Consider the following 20,404-nt stretch of genomic DNA (forward strand, 5'->3'; position numbering starts at 1 on the left):
ATTCTTCCAATATTGTGCATATACCATTCTTGCCACTGTCAATACATGTATTATTAAATTTAAATTTACATTCTTATCAGCCCATAGGTGTGAGGATCTTAGCTGCCTCCTGACAGAAGCATACAGACTATTTTCTGATTTGCCAAACAATCCTATGTGTCACCTAGAGAAGTAAAGTTTTCGTGTCAAAGGGCAAAGATCAAGCACAGGCTTCAATCCCCAGCTCCCCTCCTTTTATAGGTGCCAGCTCAAGCAGAGGATCTTCATTCTTATTACACTTTGCCACATTCTGCATTAGCCTGCTATTTTTTCCATTTTGAAATTAAAGGGTTTTTTATTGCTACTTTCCATTATTTTTCCTTAAGCGACCAATAGATCTGTTGCACTGAAGGAGAAACCGTTTTGTTACAAAGCACAGGAAGATCCATTCCCTCAAAAAGAATAGCAGATAGGCAAAATACACAGCCCATTAATGTATAATTCATACCAAACAATATCTAACATATTTTAAAAGGCCAAATAAACCCCAATTCCCAAATAGGAATTTTAACCAAGAAAAATTTATAACTCTGTAATATATATTTCTGGAAAAGGATCGCTTACAGCCAACAAAATTTATACTAAATTACTTAAAGGGTCACAAAAATAATCTGATGATTACTTTTCAGAAAGGTTTTGATAATATTTGCACTGCAACTTTATTCTGGCTTGTTTTTTCAGTGACCAGGTTATTACCTATTATCATTTGCAAGTGAATGATATTCCAAAACTAACAGCTGAGCCATTGCATTCTTATTAAAACTGAACTGAATGTTGAAGTAAACTTCAAGTTTCACAAAGCTGCACAAACCCTCACAATGGGAAACTGACTCCGAAGGGCGGCTTAAATATACAATGATTGCTATAGAAAACAGAACCTGCCATTTAGTATTCATGAATTCAGCTAATTATATATTGTTAGCTATTAAATGTGAATTTATATTCAGTATTTAACGCCTGATACTTGTCCATCATGAACCAGTTTAATCGGTATTCTAAAAATCAGCCTAATTAAAGTTCATAGATCAAATTAGATTTTCATGGAAAAAGTTACTTCCAACGGAAATATCATAAGTTAACAAAATGTAGTGTTCCATTCCGGGTTATCTGTATTCTGTCAGGTTAGTATAAAGAAGAAGAAAAAATATAGCAATTAAAACATCACATAGGCAAATTCCCCAATGCAGTTCACAGTACCCATTCGATTAATTTACCACACAGTCAAAGACCAAAAATAATGTGACCTATAATGAAAAACGTCCAGAGGACTCCAGATTGACTGAAAATACATTTCTAATTATGGAAAATAAGTAAATCTGTGGGGTCCTTGGTGCTCTCTGAGCTTGGTTGTTTTCTGGCAGACATTTCATTACAAAACAAGGCAACATTATCAATGATGAAGAGCACTGATGATGTTACCTAGTAATGAAACATCTGCAAGAAAACAAGCAAGCATAGAGAGCACCAAGGACCCCACAATTGAACCCTGAGGTACAAATATTCTCTTTGAAAAAGTACATCAGCAGCTACTGATAGATCTCTGTACAACATGTACTAGGCTGACTCAGCCTTCCATTCTTCCGAGGTCAGTAAAATGAGGGCCCAGATTGTTGGGGGCAACAGGCTGACTCTATAAACTGCTGAGAGGGCTATAAAGCACTGTGAAGTGGTATATAAGTCCAAGTGCTATTGCTATCACAAAGATTGCTTAATATTAACCATCAAGCAGTAGCAATACCAACAAATCTTCCTGCTCTACTTATCCATCCCATCAAAATTAGTTCTGGAAAAGAACAATTGAGGAAGCTATAAGTGGATATTTGTACTACAATACTTGAATTGCTTTTGAAGCAGTTTTGCTTTCCCCGGCTAAGCAAGGAAAATAACATTGATTTCCCATCTATTACATATACCTGACGTCTTAACTCAGCACTATATTATTTATAGATAAATTAATGTAAGACAATTAATAGTTACACATTATAACTATTGAAAAAACAGAGAAGTAAGTACACAACAACTACAAAATTCATATTCTTTAAAAACTAACAGTAATAGCAATAGCACTTAGACTTATATAAACCTCTTCACAGTGGTTTACAGCCCTCTCTAAGAAGTTTACAGAGTCAGCCTATTGCCCCCAACAATCTGGGTCCTCATTTTACCCACCTCGGAAGGATGGAAGGTGAGTCAATGAAATAAAAACATCAGCATATTAAAGCTTGGGCCAAATTCTACCCGTAATCAAACAAGAAGCAGAATGAACAACTTTGTCTTGTTGATACCATGAGTTGACTAGGCACATTTCCTACAGAAAGTAGTTCCCACACTAAAAGGCATGTTCCAACTAAAAACCGGATGGATCCTATTGTAAGGTGATAAGACAGAGCCTCAAAACAACTTAACGACAAGGCGGACTCCCATTGATGTAAGCCACATCCAGCTTTATTGCCACACACAATAATTTTACTAGGTCTGAAAGTATTCTGCTTGGCTGCCTGAAGAGCTGCTACAGAGTCAATTTCACAATGTTCCAGATCACATTCACATCCTCCTCAAATACTCCTGAGAAATGTCTTAGGTGTGTGTATTTGTTTACTTAAAGAACCTGGACCATCTTCAGAGGCAACTGAAGCAGAAATGCCAAGCTCATCTGTTCTTTTAGATTATTATTGATTGTATCCATGCAACAAAGATGATTAGGGGACTGGTGACTAAAATGTATCAAGAATGGTTGCAGGAAACAGGTATGTCCAGTCTGATGAAAAGTAGGACTAGGGGTGACGCGATGGTAGTGTTCCAATATTTGAAGGGCTGCCACAAAGAAGAGGGGATCAACCTATTCTCCAAAGCACCTGAACGCAGAACAAGTAGCAATGGAGGGAAACCAATCAAGGAGAGAACCAACCCATCTAAGAAGAAATTTTCTGACAGTTAGAACAACGACTTGCCTCTAGAAGTTTAGGGTGCTCCAACACTGGAAGTTTTAAGAAGAGATTTGACAACATTTGTCTGAAACAGTATAGGGTCTCCTGCTTGAGTAGGAGGTTGGACTAAAAGTGCTCCAAGGTACCTTCCAATTCTGTTAATTCTGTTCTGTTACTCATACAGATTCACAAATTCTCCCACCCCAGAACTTCTATCCTACCTAGTTTAAGCTTTAGTTGAGCACCATCCCCTCACTCCAAACTGCTTTCAGGGATTCCTTTGGAGAAGCAGTAGATTGTGTGCCATTAGAATGACGAAAAGAGTTTAGCATTCATCTAGTCATTTAGATGCAGAATGCTCTTTTTTACTCAGGCTAGATTCACATAAGTAGGCTAAACTTGGACTAGGAAGTTGTAGTTCAGCATGATGTGGGAATTCAGACATTGCTTTAGTTTATTCAGTAAAACAAGCCATCATGTTAATCAGTAATATTATTTCTTTTGGTGTAGCATGTTATGGCAACATGGCAACCATGACAAAACAACCACAATACAAGAGCACACAACTGATACAAACTCAATGCAACCTGATTGCAGAAAATATGACTTCAGCAACAGAGTGGTCAATGCCTGACTCTGTTGTTACATCCTCTAACCCAGGGGTACCCAACCACCGGGCCGGCAGGCAGGCAGGCAGAACGGAGCACTGGATTGAACCGCGCGGGCGGGCGGGTGGGGGTGAACGGGCGCTTCGGAGGAGGTGCGGCGACAGGAAAAGCCACCCCAACCCCCCGGCTTATTTGAAGCAGTTTCTTCCTGGGCTGGATGTTAGAGGTCCATTGTAGCTCTGAATGATCCCTAAACAAGGACTACAGGAGCTTCCTAGGGAAAACACACTGACTAAATGCTCCTCATTCAATTCCTGTTTTCACCAAACAGAGATAAGAGAAACATCTGCATGAAATTTTGTAGCTACACAGCTGGGCAAGACCTAGAACTAGAAAGACTGCAGTCAGGTGTCTTTAATGCTAGTTGTAGGGTAAACATAAAGTTTTGGGAATGGAAAATAGAATCTCTCTTTCCCCCCCCTCCCCCCCCACCGCCGCCGGTCCTTGAAAAAGTGTTTCTGCTTGAAACTGGTCCCTGGTACAAAAAAGGTTGGAGACCACTGCTCTAACCCCCACTCCTTAACCTCAAACTATCCACTATTGACCTCACCCCATTCCTAAGAGGTCTGTAAGGGGCGTGCGTAAGTGCACCATCGTGCCTACCATCCCTGTCCTATTGTCCCCATTTATTCATACCTATTTCCTGTATTCTTACTCATGTTTATACTTACATCTATTATCTTGTAAGCAGTTGACAAATCAAATAAATAAAAAATAACTTAGAGTATTATATTAACCCCGATCTCTTAGAGTAGAATTGGAAGTTAACTCATAGGTTAAAGTTCTTTTAAGTCTGTGAGGTAAAATTAATGTTATTAAAATGACTACAGTCCCTCATTTGATTTATGTTCTCAGATTTATGTTAGTACCTGATGAATATTTTCTTTGGTTTGATAAATTATTTAAGAAATGTATTTGACATAGTGGATCAAATAGTAAGATTTTCTTTGGCTAAATTGAGATTACTAGTTGGGAAAGGTGGCTGTAATTTATCTGATTTATCTGATTAATAACAATACCGCTGTTTTATTTTAGCAGACACCTGATTGTGAAATGAAAACGTAATTGAGTTATTTACCCTTTATGGGCTTATGGGCTTTGTCTCTTTAAACTAAATATTGTGATATTCAGAACCAAAAGAGGTTTTTACGTAATACACCATAGAAGGCCATCCAAAATAATTGCAAGATGTGGTAATTGTAGATAATTTGGATGGTTTTAAAAGAGATGGACAAGTTCAATTAGTTCTTCTGGAGGGTTGACAAGCTGACCTGTCTAAAGCTTGGGTTAGACTTCTGCATCACAGCACATCAGGGAACATATCTGTCTGTTGTTCAGAGACGATTGCATAATTATTGTATTTATACTTCTGTGAACTGCAACATCATTTAAATGTGTCTTGCCCTCCACTTTCCTCTCAACAGGAAGTCAGATAAACCAATCAGCATGCAGGATGTGCATCTCCACATAGTCATTGAGATTTGGGAGAGGTGTACATCAGCCCATCTGTAACCATCTGCAACCTTCATTTACCCATCAACCCCTTTGCAGGATGCGTATATGTCGACACCTACGTGCAGTTGAGGACAAGTCTAAATCAAGTTTAATGGAAGCAACATTGCATCAAAATGCCAACTCTTTTGTATATACATTATGATATCATCTAAACATGGAAAGGGGGAGGGATTTGCAGCATGACACTTTCATTATCTGGACAAAATCAGCAGAAGATACAGGCATTCGTGGAGAGGTTCATGGAAGTTCAAGATGTTAATAGCTATTTCTATTGCTTGCTGTCCTAGATTATAGGCAACATCCCTCAAATATTAATAGCTGAGAAGAAAGTGGAAAGGCCAAGCTTGTAGGTTTCCCAAAAAGTATTCAGTTGATTACTGATGACACAGAAGCTTGAAGAAGATGGGATTATTGTTTGATTCAACAGGGCTCTTCTTATGACCTTCAAAATACTCCCTTCACAATTTTTGCCAAATGTTCCCCTGACTGGGGGAGAGAAGAGAGGCAGGCCTCTCTGAACTTCCAATCCCCTGCTATCAGTTTCTTCTAACTTTATATACAAGGGACTAATCTAACAACTTCTTAATATATACTATGAATAAAGGTTCCTCCAAAGGTTGTCCATACTTCTCACAATCCTCATTTGAGACCAACGCACAGACACAGGCCAGCAATTATTATCAGTGTCAGATAAATTCATCATATTTTGCTTTGGACATCGGCTTCTGCCAAAAGAAAACAAAAGGACTCCTGTGGCATAATTGATGGTCTGTCCCGAAAGAGTCATTCAATGATTTGGCCATTCCCTTCCAGACCATTTTATTGCCTCTTTTCAACCCCATGTATTTTTTCATCTTTACATTCTGTGACTATTGAATATCTTCAGTCTTCTTTGGACTGTCTCCAAGAGATACTGTAGGTTTCAAGGTTAGTATTGTTCTATGTTTATTATTATATACTGTTCACTCTTCTTTTTCTTCTAAGTAGTCATTTCTGGCTAGAATCTTGTTAGCATTCTCATGTGATTCTGCTATCAAAAGTGATTTTGGTCTTTTCAGTTTTAAGACCTAAGATCCATTATGGTGTGAGAGCAAAAAGAGGGAATTAACAGCTGGGGAGACCAGAGTTGAATTATCTGCTTCAAGCAATGAAGCCCAATGAATAATCCTAAAATAATCACTATCTAAGATACCTGGGAATTGAAGCTGTTGCTCTGTGGGATTAGCTTTGAAAGATAAGAGGAAGAGCTCTAATGAGAGTTCAAAGCAGAAATGGGGGTACAGAAAATATCTCAAAATTAACCCTCCCTAGTTTTCTGGAATATAAAGGCAGTAGAAGGGTGAAACACTTTCAGACTGAAATAAATACTGTAACCTTAGAATATAGGTAGTATTAATATTCTTGGTTTTGGTTTCCTGCTCTGGACTATCTTGCAAAATTCAACGTCAACAAAATTAAGCGTGTATCTAACTTCATCCTCCCAAATGAATAAAAAGGATCTTCTAGAACAGAGGTCTCATTCTCGCAGCCCGCGGGCCAATTGCGGCCCGCAGGATGATATCCTGTGGCCCCCACCATGATATGAAAGTATAATATTAGTGTATAATATAAATATAAAGGATAATATAAAGTATAATATTATGCGGCCCAGCCTCACCCAGACTCTGCCTCCAGCGGCCCCCAGGTAAATTGTGTTTGAGACCCCTGTTCTAGAACAATGTTCTTAAATACATTTCCCAAAGAACTTGAAGGTATTTCCTATGTGAAGTCAAAGAGATGTACAATCAAGACATCTTTGTGAAAGTGAATTTTTAGCTATTCACAAAACCAAGACTGAATGTGAAAAGGTGAACATTGTACCAATTGCACTTTATCAAATGGTCTGATGCACCATCTGATGAAATATTCCATTATATGCAGACTCACATGTGCCATTCTGTTCTATAATCAATATATCAAATGTAAGATGAATAAAGAGTTTTATTAAAACATACTCTATTTCACAACTGTATTTGTCCCCCCCCCCACCTTTTTTTTTAAAGAAGCAGTAATAGGTGTTCCTCATAAAAATATTATTGCTTGGTGTTCCTTGTTCTAGAAAACTATATAAACGGAAAGGTGGGGAAGAAGATTCAAGTTACTGAAAAGAGAAACTAATTTATCCCAGATAAGAAACACATGTATTACATGTACTCCAGGCGAAAGTATTCCAAGCAAAATGAAAAGGCACTCAAATTTGACACACGAGGTAAAATCTCACACAGTGCATTCATTTATTTTATTTCTCTTGGTTGGGTTTATGGGATTACAAATTATTTCTCCTGGCACCCATCCTGAATACTATGAATTTAATCCTGCCCTATCACCAACATATGAGGGTACAGCTAATAAGAAAAGAGAAGGTAAGGTGAACTTTCCTCTCACAAATCAACACCTGGCTGGGGAGCATCGAAGGCAAATGGCTGACAAGATTTAAAATGGCCAAAGATATTTGCACAGTGCACAATCAATACATCACCAATGGATTTTCAGATGCCTTTAAAAGGGATTTAGATAAATTAATGAAAGGAAAGATCTTTATACTCATCACACTATGAAAGTCAATTGTTGAAAATTATTAATAGAAGAGAATTATTGCTTTCAGGTATTATTATATTATAATATATTATTGTATTATTATATTATCTGGGGGATCCCCAAAGACATTTCAGTGGCCAATTTTGTCTAATTGATAAGACCTTTGGTCTGACTATCAGCTATCCTATCAGATATCAGATAACCTAATGTTCTGCTGGGTAAAACTGTGAAAATTGGAGGTTGCCGTTTGAGGGGTTCCATTCCTTATTTCAGTGAGTCCAATATTCCTGCTGAGTACAGCAGTCATATAAAGGACCTGGTGCCAATGTCATTGTTTCTTCTTTCATAAAGGAATCACTTCAGCATTCTTTTTAAAAATCTGCTACTGTAACCATTCCCTCACTCCCTCCACTTTTCTGGGAGAAATCCAACCATTTACTTCTGGTTAGCCTATGTTGTAGATACTAGACTGTATAAACACGCTACACCAGGGGTGTCAAACTCAAGGGCCCAGGGGCCAGTGCTTAGATCTAGCCTGTGGGTCTGCCCTGGAAAGAGCAAAGGACTGGCCTGCGGTGCCTCTGCCACCAAAAATGGAGCTCGGGAGGGCCGTGAGTGATCCTCCCGAGATCTGTTTTCATTGGCAGAGGGTTTCAGGAGTCCGTTGCAGCCGAAAATGGAGCTTGGTAGCCCGTTTTCACTGGCAGAGTACTCAGGCCACTACAGCCCCTGCCATGAGTGATGTCAAGCTGGCCATGCCCACTCTGGCCCCCCAAAATCTAACACAACTCTGATGCGGCCCTCAATGAAATCGAGTTTGACACCCCTGCTCTACGCTATATTGCCATAAACAGACAAACTAATATTAGATTATAACTCAGAATGTTAAGCCATCAAAACCAAAGCCCACATTCATTGGAAATTCTGGGGGTTTAAGTTCAACATACCACAATAGAAAAGGTTGAACTAGATATATACCTACAGATATATTTTTTCTGACAGTAAAGTCTGTCTCATAAGGCAGAATGGCACAACTGTATAAACTGAGCAATATAAATATATAAAAACTATATAAACTTATAAGCATTGGCCAAAACAAAGGAAACAAAAACCTTACAAAAGCAAAAATGATTTATATTATTTATTTAAATTTCATATGATTATTTCTGAATATTCCTTGCAAACATCAAGTGTTTTCGGCTTATACAATACTGCTCAACTTTGCCCAAAAAAATTAAAAAGTTGGAAAGTGTTCTGCAGAGCACTCATCCGAAAGTGGATTGTCTGAATAAAGGGCAGGCCTTTTAAACTGTATTATTTCTGTCAAACTTGGAGGAAGAAACTAATATACCCTTTTTTCTTTAAAAAAAACCTGATATTTGATTTAAAAAAAACAGAGGTGAAGTAGCACTACTTATATATTTAATTGACATCCAATATCCACAAATCCACCTGTGACATGTTCATATGCGAACAAACTCGACTAATAGTATAATGAAACCTATGTACCAATGTCAATTTTTTTATTTCTTCTACTTTATTTCTGTTTGCTCGTCATTTTGTTGGCAATAATGTACATTAAATGTCCCTTTAATTGTCCTGTTGAACCAGATCTTGTGAAAGCTCTAATATGGTGATAAGGCTGCTGATCAAAGCATTCAATTGTATTTTCACTAAAGGATTGATCTGGTGGTCTACTGAGAATGAACAATGAGAACATTATCACACAGACTTCCCAACCTAATTCATTTCCATACATGTTGAATTGCATCTCAATTCCTGTCCAGCATGGTCTGCCCAATGTATCTAGAAGACTCATGAGCTCGAGGAAAGCTGCCATAATAGATAACCAGTCAGCCTTGAGCTAGTTGCTTGATTAATACAAATTTGTAATCATTCTCTTAAAGAAGTACCACTTCTCCCTAAATATAAAAGGCACAGGCAGCTTTCTGACATAATCATCTTCCTCATAAAAATGTAGCTGATTGCAAAGCTTTAAAAACTGTAGGTAGAATGTCAGAGATAATTTCAGTGTTTTGTTATAAAAATAATATAACGGAGGAGTCAAGAGGTGTAGCAACTCACTCATGGCCTCTATTATGCAATGAAGAGAAATGAGTGTCTTTGTGTGTTTTTTTTTCATGAGGAAGATACCAAAAAAGAGGATACATCCCTAACTATATTTTCTAATTTTAGCTCCACAGAAGCAAAAAGAAAATAATCAAAGTTACGTTTACACAAGAGAAGACACCAGAATTCTAGAATATATTGGCTAGATGTTCACAGATATGGTAGTGTGTGTTTCTAATTTCTCCAGCTTGGCTCCTATTATTAGCAAGACAATCTTACAAACAAGAATATGTTAAGAAAATGGCTTAGTATAAAATCAGAACTGGGACTTCCAGTCTATCCTCCTTCAGCAAGAATTAAGGTAGTTTATACATTCAAATTTTTGAGCCATGTGAACAAACCAATATAGCCTGATGTGGATGTTAAGGGCTAATGTTGATCTCACATATCACGCTAAATCAGAAACAAGCATGTTTGTTTCTGATTTAGCGTGATATGTGAGATCAACAATAGTCCTTGGCATCTACACCAGGCCATATTGATTTGTTCACATGGCTCAAAAATTTGAATTTCATCTGCAAATTAGGCTGATTCTGAAGCCATTTGAATGTGACTAATTATGATAATTGGTTTGGGAATAAATGCCAGGAATCACATATAGACATAATGCCAAGCCCTTTCCTTACAGGTTAGTTCTGAAATATTGAAGGGGCAGGTGAAGGTAGTCAGAAGTGATAACCAACATAGTTGTTACAAATAATAACCAGATTTTCTACGATGTTGCTTTAAAGTTTTGTATGAACCTAATGTTCATTAAAACAAAACAGTGCGGGTGTAACAGTCAAATTAATAAGCTCAAAGAAAGTATAGCTGAAATGTATATTCTACTCTTCTCTATTCAAATGCCCTCATGTATTAACCAATGGGCCAAATCATTTATGTCCAAAATGTGTCTCTTATCTTCAATAATTCAGGATGTTTTCAGATGGACAGCTCCTAGTACTACCAATCCAAAAGTTGCACAAGACAATTGCAGTTTTTCCTTCCATCTCTCTCTCTCTCTCTCTCTCTCTCTCTCTCTCTCTGTGTGTGTGTGTGTGTGTGTGTGTGTGAAAGGGAAAGATATGAAAATGCAAGGGATTATTAGAAAAGGAAGAGACATCTGAATTTCATGAAGGAGCAGTTACATAAAACCACTGACTAGCAAGGAAAGAATGCCAACATCATTTGCAAGTTGATTAGAATAGAACTTAAATAGCATTACTTCTCATTTGGGACAAAAAAAAAAATCTAAACTTTTCCCCCCAAGATAGATATTAATGCATTTTTCTCCCAACATCCAAAATATAGTACTTTGTTGGGAAAATTCAGCAACTCTACCTTCTTACCCTACAATTGTGTTGTTGCTTCAGACATGAGAGAAGATCAACAGTATTAACGTTACCAATGGTATTAATATATACCCCTACATTTAAAAAGTGATTTCCTAATGATAATTTTTGAATATGCCTGCTGTCCAAGTACACATCATTTAGACTTCTTCTCTGGAAATATATTTAGTTTTCTAATAGGATGTGAATTCTTTTGAATTCCCACCACACAGATACACACATACATGTGAACAAAAGCATTTATCCAGATGCTTTCTAGTCTGAAAGTGAAGAAAGTTGTACAAAATGTGACATTTTGGATTTTTATCCCAGAACTTTGGAATTCTGTGATTCAAAATATCCATGTAACAATACATCAATGGGGATTCTTAGTCATCCAGGTTATGGTTGTCCCAAAAGAGCTGAAGAAGCTTCTTGGATGAGAAGTGAAATGTCTTCAAAGAAAAACCAGAAAGTCCACTTGCCTCTTTAAAAAAAGCACCTCTGGAAAATTTTACAACACTTTTCACTTTCAGTGATGAACTGGGACAAAGTAACTGAAACAAAATATATACCAACTTGGCATTTCAAAAAATTAAGTGACATTTAATGTGTTGGATTTATTCTGTAACTTCTGCTTCTTTTACTTCACGTTTTATTGTGTTATGCTTTATTAATGTTAGATTTCATATGTTTTGTAAGATGTTTGCAGTAGAAAAGGGAAGGAATGCTGATTTTAATAAATATGTTTTTTTTTCCACATATTTTGAAGGAGAAAAATGATGCATCCAGTAAATGAGTCAGAGTATGATTAAAACAATGAATCCATCAAGTAAGAGATCTCTCATAAACATTCGTAATAGAATTTAATTTCAGGCACATATGCATGAAGGAGAGTACAAATTTATGTGCATGTCCACTCATTAGTGAATAATTTGTTCATATTTTAAAGAAATAAAAAATCAGCTGTTGTTTTTTCCTTTTATTTCAGCAATTTGTTTGAAATCTACAGAAAATACAAGCTAATTTTTTATTCTTTACCCACTCTTCATTTTGCTTAGCATCCAGCCTGTTGATGAATTCTAGAAGAATTTGAAACTTTTTTTTTTACTATTCTCTGATTATTTGATTCTAATACAATTGTGTTGATTTTTTTTTTTTCAAATCAATGCATGGCTTCTTCAGAAACTCTAGCTGCTTCCTAAAAAAATGAAATTTTAAATTAATTAGAGCAAAGTCTGTTCATACACTAATTAGACTAGAAAAAATGTAAGTGAAAGAGATGAGGCTATTCCTAACAAGCCAACCCCCATCTTTTCATTCCCCAAATTTCATGTTCTTGTGTTAAGTTGCAGTGCTCATGTTTCTTTTAATGCAAGCACCACTCTTGACACAGTGGGAACTTTACAGTACATGAGAGCAAAAAAACCCTTCGACATCAGGAGGGTCAAAGGGCAAAGCTGTAACATGTGAGAGTACCTGGGACAGAGTCAGTATGCATGGGTTTATTACACAAGTATAAAAGCCAAATAAGACCACATTGGAATTCCAATAAAGTCTCCTTTATGTGTAGCTCAGGGTTAAAATGAGGGTTCCTTGGTGCTCTCTGTTGTTTTCTTAGTTGTTTTCTTGTAGATGTTTCATTACCAACAAAGGTAACGTAATCAGTGCTAGATGTTACCTAGTTTGGGTAACGAAACATGGACCTCCTCGCTAGAAATCACACTCTGGGCAAGGATCTGCATCAAGCTGAGAGTACCACATATATACGGTGCTTGCTATATTAAGAAATATATATATTTTAGGAATACCCTCTAAAAAAAGTCAAATCGCATTCATTTTTAAAAAGCTACTATTGAAATGTCATTGCATTATTTGAAATAATGTTCCCCAGAGTTATTAATGTTGAATATTGGTCATCCAGAAAGAGGCTGCAGTGGTCAACCTAGCGATATCTTGAGCATATGTTCTGAAAGAATAAAAGGCAAAACGAAGCCTGCCTCGCACTGAAGGGTAGATTCGCCTGGGAAAGAAAGCAATTTCACAGCATCCATTCTCATCACACCAATCCCTAGTAAGGGGCTCATGAACTACAAGCCATTTCCAAGTAGGAGCAGCAACAGAGAATATCTCCCCACACTCCCCCACACTCCTATGCATTTTATCACCATCATCATATGGGTAAAGTTCAAAAGGCCTGATTTTCCTCAGCAGTACCGTTCATTAAGACGTATCAGAATGACTTTACAGGGCTCTTTGACTCAGATTTTGGCTCACTCTGACATTTTGTTGCCAGAGAGGGACAAAATGGTGTCCTATTTCTATTCCCCAGGTGAACACACACTTAAATTGCTAGGGTATCATTCATCACACACCAGAGGCAGATTTTAGGGTCAGGGAGGCCCTATGAACTACTCTGCAATCAAAAAAAACTGGAGGAACAGTCTAGAAGGGTCTCCAGCCTTGGCAACTTTAAAAGCTGGCTGGGGAATTCTGGTAGAAGTCCTTCAGGCTTAAAGTCGTCAAGGTTGGAGACCCCTGGCTCTAGAATAGCTTTCCTCAACTTGAATACCCTTCAGAGTGTAGGTGTCAGGTCTCCAAATTCCCAGCCAGCACGGCCATTGCGGAAAATTCCACCAGTGGAAATCCACACCTGTAGAGGGGGGAACAGATTGGGAAAACAGGTTGCCCTAGAGGTTGCTATTGTCCCCTGCATTTGCCATTTTAAATATTATTCCAGTTTCTAACAGTACAGTGGCTCTGCATGAGGAGATATCCTGGAAGCCAAAGAAGTTCTGTGGTCAAACTAGGACCTTAATTCTCCATTCGTAAACCTAGAAATATCATCTTACTAACCGCACTTCTCAGAAATCTAAAAATCCATTTGCATAGCTGAGGAAGGCTAATAAGCTTCATATGAAGGAAAAGAAATCCTAAATAGGGTTTCTAAGATATTTAAATCAGATAATTACAGATAATCAGAGTTGGAAAAGACCTTGTGGGTCATCTAGTCCAACCTCCCACCTAAGCAGGAGACAATCCAGTTGGCATTCATGCCTAAGGCAGGACCAGAACTCACAGTCTCCTGGTGAATGGCCTCAAGTCATCCAGTTGATCCAGTTGATCTTTTGATGGAAGAAAACCTCCCCAACCAGGTACCCTTCTGATATACAGAAATGCAGTTCCCATAATCCCAATGTGCATGGCCTTTAGATAGGAATTAGGGAGCCTGCAATGCAACACATTCATAGGGTACCAAACTTATGCAAAACTTGTTTAAGAACTAGGTTAAAGTTCTTTCAAATTCACCTGAGCATCAAAAAGCATATCATAACAGACTGCAAATTATACAGTTTCATGAACAGTTATATCTTCATGCATGCCTACTCTTCCGTGATCCTTCAACCACAGTATTTTGCTCTTAATCAACTTGGCAATTCTTGCAACTTCTAAAACTATAATTCATTTCTTTCAGATGAAACCAAGGCATTGTAAAGGGCTGTGCATATTTTTTCAAATGTGTGACTTGTTCCAACTCCTCCTTCCTTAATCGCCATCAGCCTTACACTAAGGGAAAATAAGAGGGTTTAGAAATTAACTGGTTCATAAAGGGCACAGGTGCAAGAGTAGTGAAAAGCCTTCCGTAATCTAAGCCTCCTACTGTATCTCTAGGAATTTTCTGACTGTGCTGGTGGCTAGCATGTTGGCTAGCAATTCTGGAAGGCCCCAGGTTTGGAAAGACTATTAACAGAGCATATGTAATGGTCATATCACATAATCTAGCATTATTATTTTTTCGGTTCAACATAAACTCTTTAATTAATATTTTTGTTAAAAGATCCACATAGCAAACCACCATCTTGCCATAAACATGCAGTAAATAGCTATCCTGGGGTGTTGTTTTTTTACTTTATTGATTGACAAAGGAGCTTTAAACTAGGGATGTATACTGCAATTGATTTTCACCATACGATAAAGGTCAAGATTGTTGTGTTTTGTTTTTTAATAAACAGAGAATCTAAAGTTGGAATAGAAAGTGCACTTCAAAGCACACCTTTTATTAACCAGCTGTTGTTCCACTATACTGATCAGATTTGTCTGAACATATGGAGAGCGTATACTCGGTGATGAATGGCAGATTGTAAGCATCTTGAGATGTGATGGATACCATTTTCAAGTTATATAATGGACAAACACTAATAAGAAAGCTCCCTAACTATATAGATTACTCTATGCTCCTTACTCTAAGGGAAAGGCCTCTGTTCAAACATCTGCAACAATTCTGAAATATAAAGACTTTTGCTCAATAAATCAATCAATAGATACAATGGACATTACTACCTAGCTATTTCATTGTGGTTTAAAAATATTCCCCAAATTATTCACATTTACAGAAAAAAAGTGACTTCTGACTTGAACACCCACATGCAATCACAATAATACAGAATATAGTTGGTGATACTGCTAAGATCACCAAATTCAGCACCACATTATTATGGTTGGTGACGCAGTCAACTCGATATTGAGACTGAATTTGGCATTTTATCCACTTATCAAGTGTTTCCCAAGGACCTGGGAGAAGTAGATATTATTTTATCATCATGGTTATCATGTTTAAAAGGGCAGCAGAAATCCTATCCTGCTCCACTTCTCTTCTTCCTTCCTTTTCTCCTAGAAGCCTCTAGAGAAACGAAGGTGCCTAAAACAGGTGAGATGAGAAACAGGATGGAAGGAAGGAAAGGTGGAATCTCAAAGGCCATGTTGTCTAAGAACTTCTCACTCTGGCAAGGTTACTGAATGTGGCTGATGGGATTTGCTTCTAAGAGGTCCCTAAAGACATGCATGAGCTTCAGAAAAACCCATGTCAGCCCTCCGTGGAGTTATATGTATGCACACATGCTATGTCAGGCAGAAAAAGAAAAATTGTTCAATCAGGCAACCTATGCATAGCAGAGGATGCCAACAAAGGGGGGGGAGAGGGGGAGAGAGAGAGAGAGAACACAGATGTGAAAGCTCTGCTGTAAGAACCCTTAAAAAAAAACCAACCCAACAGGTGAGTGCAGGTTTGTAAAGCAGTCCCCTCCCAGCCATTTCTGCATCCACGTGCAAGAGCAGGTTGCTGCAAAAATACGCGTTTGGGTATAAAAGACAGCTCCCCCCATCCCCTCCCCATTCAATCTCGGTGTGTCTGTGCGTCCTGCGTTTGCACAAGGACAGAATAATAATGTAGCTTGCAGGTGCACATGGGAAGCCAAACCACTTATCTGGGACAAATCAGGCAGAGGGACCAGTCCTTGCGCTTGCCTCACAAGATCCAGTGGGCCAGGCACGGGATAACAAGAGACAGATCGCCACCCTCGGCCCAACACTCGCCAATGCGCGGCGAACGGAGCGCCAGGAGCCGCAGCATCTCCGAAGCAGATCAGGTGCAGGGCAAGCAAGGAGCGGCGCTGGGCAACTCCGGGGGTCTCTCTCTCTCTCTCTCTCGCCCTTCCATCCAAGGCGCGACACCCACCGACCCCCCGTCCCCGCGCTTGGGGCCCACAGGCCTCTCGCCTTTCCCCGCCCGCCTACGCCGCCACAGGAGGAGGCCCGGAGAAACCCCGGGGTGGCGCGCGTCTTGAACCCGTGCCCTCGGAGCCCACCGAGGACGGCGAGCCCGGGGCAGCCGAGCGTGTGGGAAGGCTTCCCTAGTTTCCTCCTCAACCCTCCCGGTGCCCGGAACCCGCCGAGCCGCCACGCACGTCTCTCCCACCTCCCCCGAGTTGGCTTTGCGGCACGGGCTCGCCAATAGGGCTCTCCTCGCCGCCGCGGCTCCTTACCGTGGGCAGCAGCGGCTCCATCTGAGCGCCTTGATCTTTCATCTCCATCTTCCGAGCGCCTTTTGGAAAGGGGCGAGCTTGGGGCGCTCGACTCGGCTGGCGACGCGCCTCCCTCGAGGGTTTCCCCGCCTCCGGCGCCCGAACCCCTCGCTGCCTCCGCTCAGGAGTCGGATCAGGTAGCTCTGAAGCAGAGGAGGCAAGTCGCACGCCTCGGACTCACCGACGAGTCACATGGCTCCCCGGTCGCCCTCGAAAGGCGGCGGCGGTGGCGGTGGCGGCGGCGGCCCCTCCGCTCCTCGATCCGCACAGTGCCCACTGCTGGGAAGCAGGACCGCAGGGCGGAGAAAGGTAACAGTGGGTTGACTTGGCTGAGGAGGAGGAGGAGGAGCCTATCCAACTACCCAAGCAGGCAACGCACCGAACAAGGCTCCGAGCCGAGATGAGATGCTGCCCATCCTGACGCGCTTTGCAATCCTACAGGCCACGGGTGGCAAAGCCAAGCATGCACACACCCCACACACCCACCCCCCATTCCCCAAGCAGCACCGAGGATGCTGCATCCAAAACAGCTGGAATCCATTTCTAAGTCCAGGCCACAGGAGCGGCTTCCTTTGTTGCTTACAACTTTCCAAGGTCATTCTTGGGCACCACCTGTGACCTTGAAAAAATGCGATCAAAACTGATTCCCACCCATCACACGCCAGGGTTATCTGACGTGCTGCAGCTCCAGTTCCATGGAAGGGGGCTGGGGGGGGCTAGGGGGGCGGGCTGGGGGAAAGCAGGTGCATGACAGAGCTGCTCCTTATCCCTTCCTCCTTCCTTGTCACACTATCCAGTAGGCCACTGAGGCAAATGTACAGCCCATGGGCATCTAATATAATTGCACGAAGAACATCCCAGCAATTGGATTCTGCCAACTTCAGATTCAAACCTGAAAGGAACCATTATCAGAAGAAGAAAAAAATACAGTCACCGCTCTTTCAAAATATCCAGGACTACAATACTATATATGGGCTGTGCAGTTCAAGACAATTACCACTGTGGGTGGCAGCAAAGAGATTCAGGAAAAAAAAAATCTGGCTTTTCTGCCACCTAGCAACTGTCTGGAGTTTTGCAGCCCAGAAATGGTAGTCTAAACCAAATCTCATTTAGGTAGCAGCTCAGTGAAATATTTGATGCATTAGAGCAGGGGTGTCCAACCTTGGCAACTTTAAGACTTGTGGACTTCAACTCCCAGAATTCCTCAGCCAGCAAAGCTGGCTGAGGAATTCTGGGAGTTGAAGTCCACAAGTCTTAAAGTTGCCAAGGTTGGACACCCCTGCATTAGAGTCTGCTTATCTTGACTTCAGAGCCCTTAAGCTGGACTGTCATATTCCCAAAATAAGGTGGGATGAATTTTTTCCTGTGAAGTTTATGCTGAGGAGATTGATACAAACTTAAATCCTTTGAACCTCTTTGATACTAGCCACAGATCTCACTCTCAGAAATCAATAGATCACCTGAATTCTGGAAAGGCGTTAGGAATAGATTTCAGCTCTCCAGAACGTATTAAAATAATCTGGGTTGGTTTGAATTTATTTCATTTTTAATTCTACTTTATTACTTTTACTTATGTGACCCTCCATTTACAAGGACAAAGTATCATTAAGTACACTGGTATTAAAACAAAAAAACAGTCATAATTCAACTTACTTGATGCACTGCTGTTCAAGAATAAAATTATTTTGCTTCATCCCCAAATGCCTTTCCAAAGAGCCATGTGTTTAAGGCTCTTCCAAAAAGTTACAAAAACCAAATTTATGGTCCATATATCTGGGGACAGGCTGTTCCAGAGGAGAGGGGGAGCAACATGAAGATAGCATTCCCTTAACAGTGGAACTCTCTCCCTACTCTACCAAATCTGTCTGGACTGATAGATTTAATTTAGAGGAGGTGGTCCCAGAAGTATGTATATAAGGCTTAGCTTTTAGCTATGTGGGGCTTTAAAGATGGCAGCCAGGATCCTTTCAGCACTGGCTGAAAGTTCTACATCAGGATGTCAAACTCAAAGCCCGTGGGTGCTTAGATCTGGACCGCAGGGCCACCCTAGAAACCACGCAAGACCAGCCTGCTGTGCCTCTTAAGAAGAAAGGAGAATGAAGAGGGGAAGAAAAATAAGAAAAGGGAGGGAGGGAGGGAATTAGATCCTCCAGCCTCGCCCGGGCCACCACAGATGCCCCTGATATGAGTGATGTTGAGCGAGTCAAACCCCGGCCATTCCCACCTGGACACCCCAAGTCAAACACAATCCTGATGTGGCCCTCAATGGAATCGAGTTTGACACCCCTGTTCTACATGGTCTTTAAGGGCAGCTCTGCATAGGGTGCTCTGCAGTCACCCATGAAGTGACAAGGCATGAGTGACTGTGAATAAATTCTCCTGACCCAGAAAAGCCATAGAATACATATAAAAATGGAATTATGAAAAGATCCCTTTAACTCAGCCTCTACCTGTTCTTCAAGGATGTACTATTTTTGGACTCAGGAGCTTCTGAATTCCCATCAGGATTCCATCTCTGTTTATCCCCATCAAACTTTCCAGGCTTTCTGGACCAGACCATCACTAATGGCCTGTCTGAGGCCTTCAAGCCACCTTATTAATACAGTCTTCTTTAATCTGGTGCCTCGAGGATATGTCGAGACTGCAGTTTCCACAATACTAAACCGGTATAATGCTGTAGTTCAGATGCTCCTGACTGGAGAAAGCTGGATTAACTGCATGCTGATTATTACTGAAAGTCCTCTTGTCAAAATTACCATTTAGTAATGACTGGCCTGCAGTGCCTCTGCCAGCAAAAATGGAGCTCATTTTCGGGCTAGCAAAACAAACTAAAAGCAAAACAAAAGGTGAAATGTTTCCCCCTTTGGCATTTGAGCATCAAAGAAGGGACAGGAAAGGAGAAAGGGAAAGAGGAAAGACAGAGAAAAAGAAGAAAAGATGGGAAGATGGGAAGAGATAAAGAAGGAAAAAGAAGGAAAGAGGGGAAGGAAGGAAGGAAGGAAGGAAGGAAGGAAGGAAGGAAGGAAGGAAGGAAGGAAGGAAGGAAGGAAGGAAGGAAGGAAGGAAGGAAGGAAGGAAGGAAGATTATAATGAGAGGAAGGGAGGGTCTGGGGGAAGTCCTGCCTTAGCACTTGGCCACCCCAGGTGCCCCCAACATGAGTGATGTTGAGCTGGCCACACCTACCCCCTCCCCCAATGTCAAACACAACCCTGATGCAGCCCTCAATTAAATCAAGTTTGCCACCCCTGGTTTAGTGGCACAGTGGCGCAGTATTGCAGGCTAATTCTGCTGGCTGCCAGCAGTTTGATCCTGACTGGCTCAAGATTGTCTCAGCCTTCCATCCTCCTAAGGTCAGTAAAATGAGGACTCAGACTGT

At 40.4% G+C, this 20,404-nt stretch overlaps 1 protein-coding gene across 6 annotated transcripts in view; it reads right to left on the reverse strand.

Moving 5' to 3' along the window:
• The window catches only part of SLC4A10 (solute carrier family 4 member 10), a 177,004-nt gene extending 159,646 nt beyond the window's left edge, over positions 1–17,358 (reverse strand). For 3 of the 6 annotated variants that reach the window (XM_087949855.1, XM_087949852.1, XM_087949851.1), the window contains exon 1: positions 16,989–17,358. In XM_087949855.1, coding sequence (XP_087805981.1) covers positions 16,989–17,036 — 48 coding nt within the window. In that variant the 5' untranslated portion in view covers positions 17,037–17,358. The remainder of the gene's footprint in view (positions 1–16,988) is intronic. The other 3 variants (XM_087949857.1, XM_087949856.1, XM_087949854.1) reach the window with 2 other exon arrangements.
• Positions 17,359–20,404: the final 3,046 nt, after the last annotated feature.

Source organism: Notechis scutatus, chromosome 1 (assembly GCF_049901735.1).
Source record: "Notechis scutatus isolate UNSWTSFEM ecotype Mainland chromosome 1, rNotScu1.2, whole genome shotgun sequence".
Classification (NCBI taxonomy): Eukaryota; Metazoa; Chordata; class Lepidosauria; order Squamata; family Elapidae; genus Notechis; species Notechis scutatus.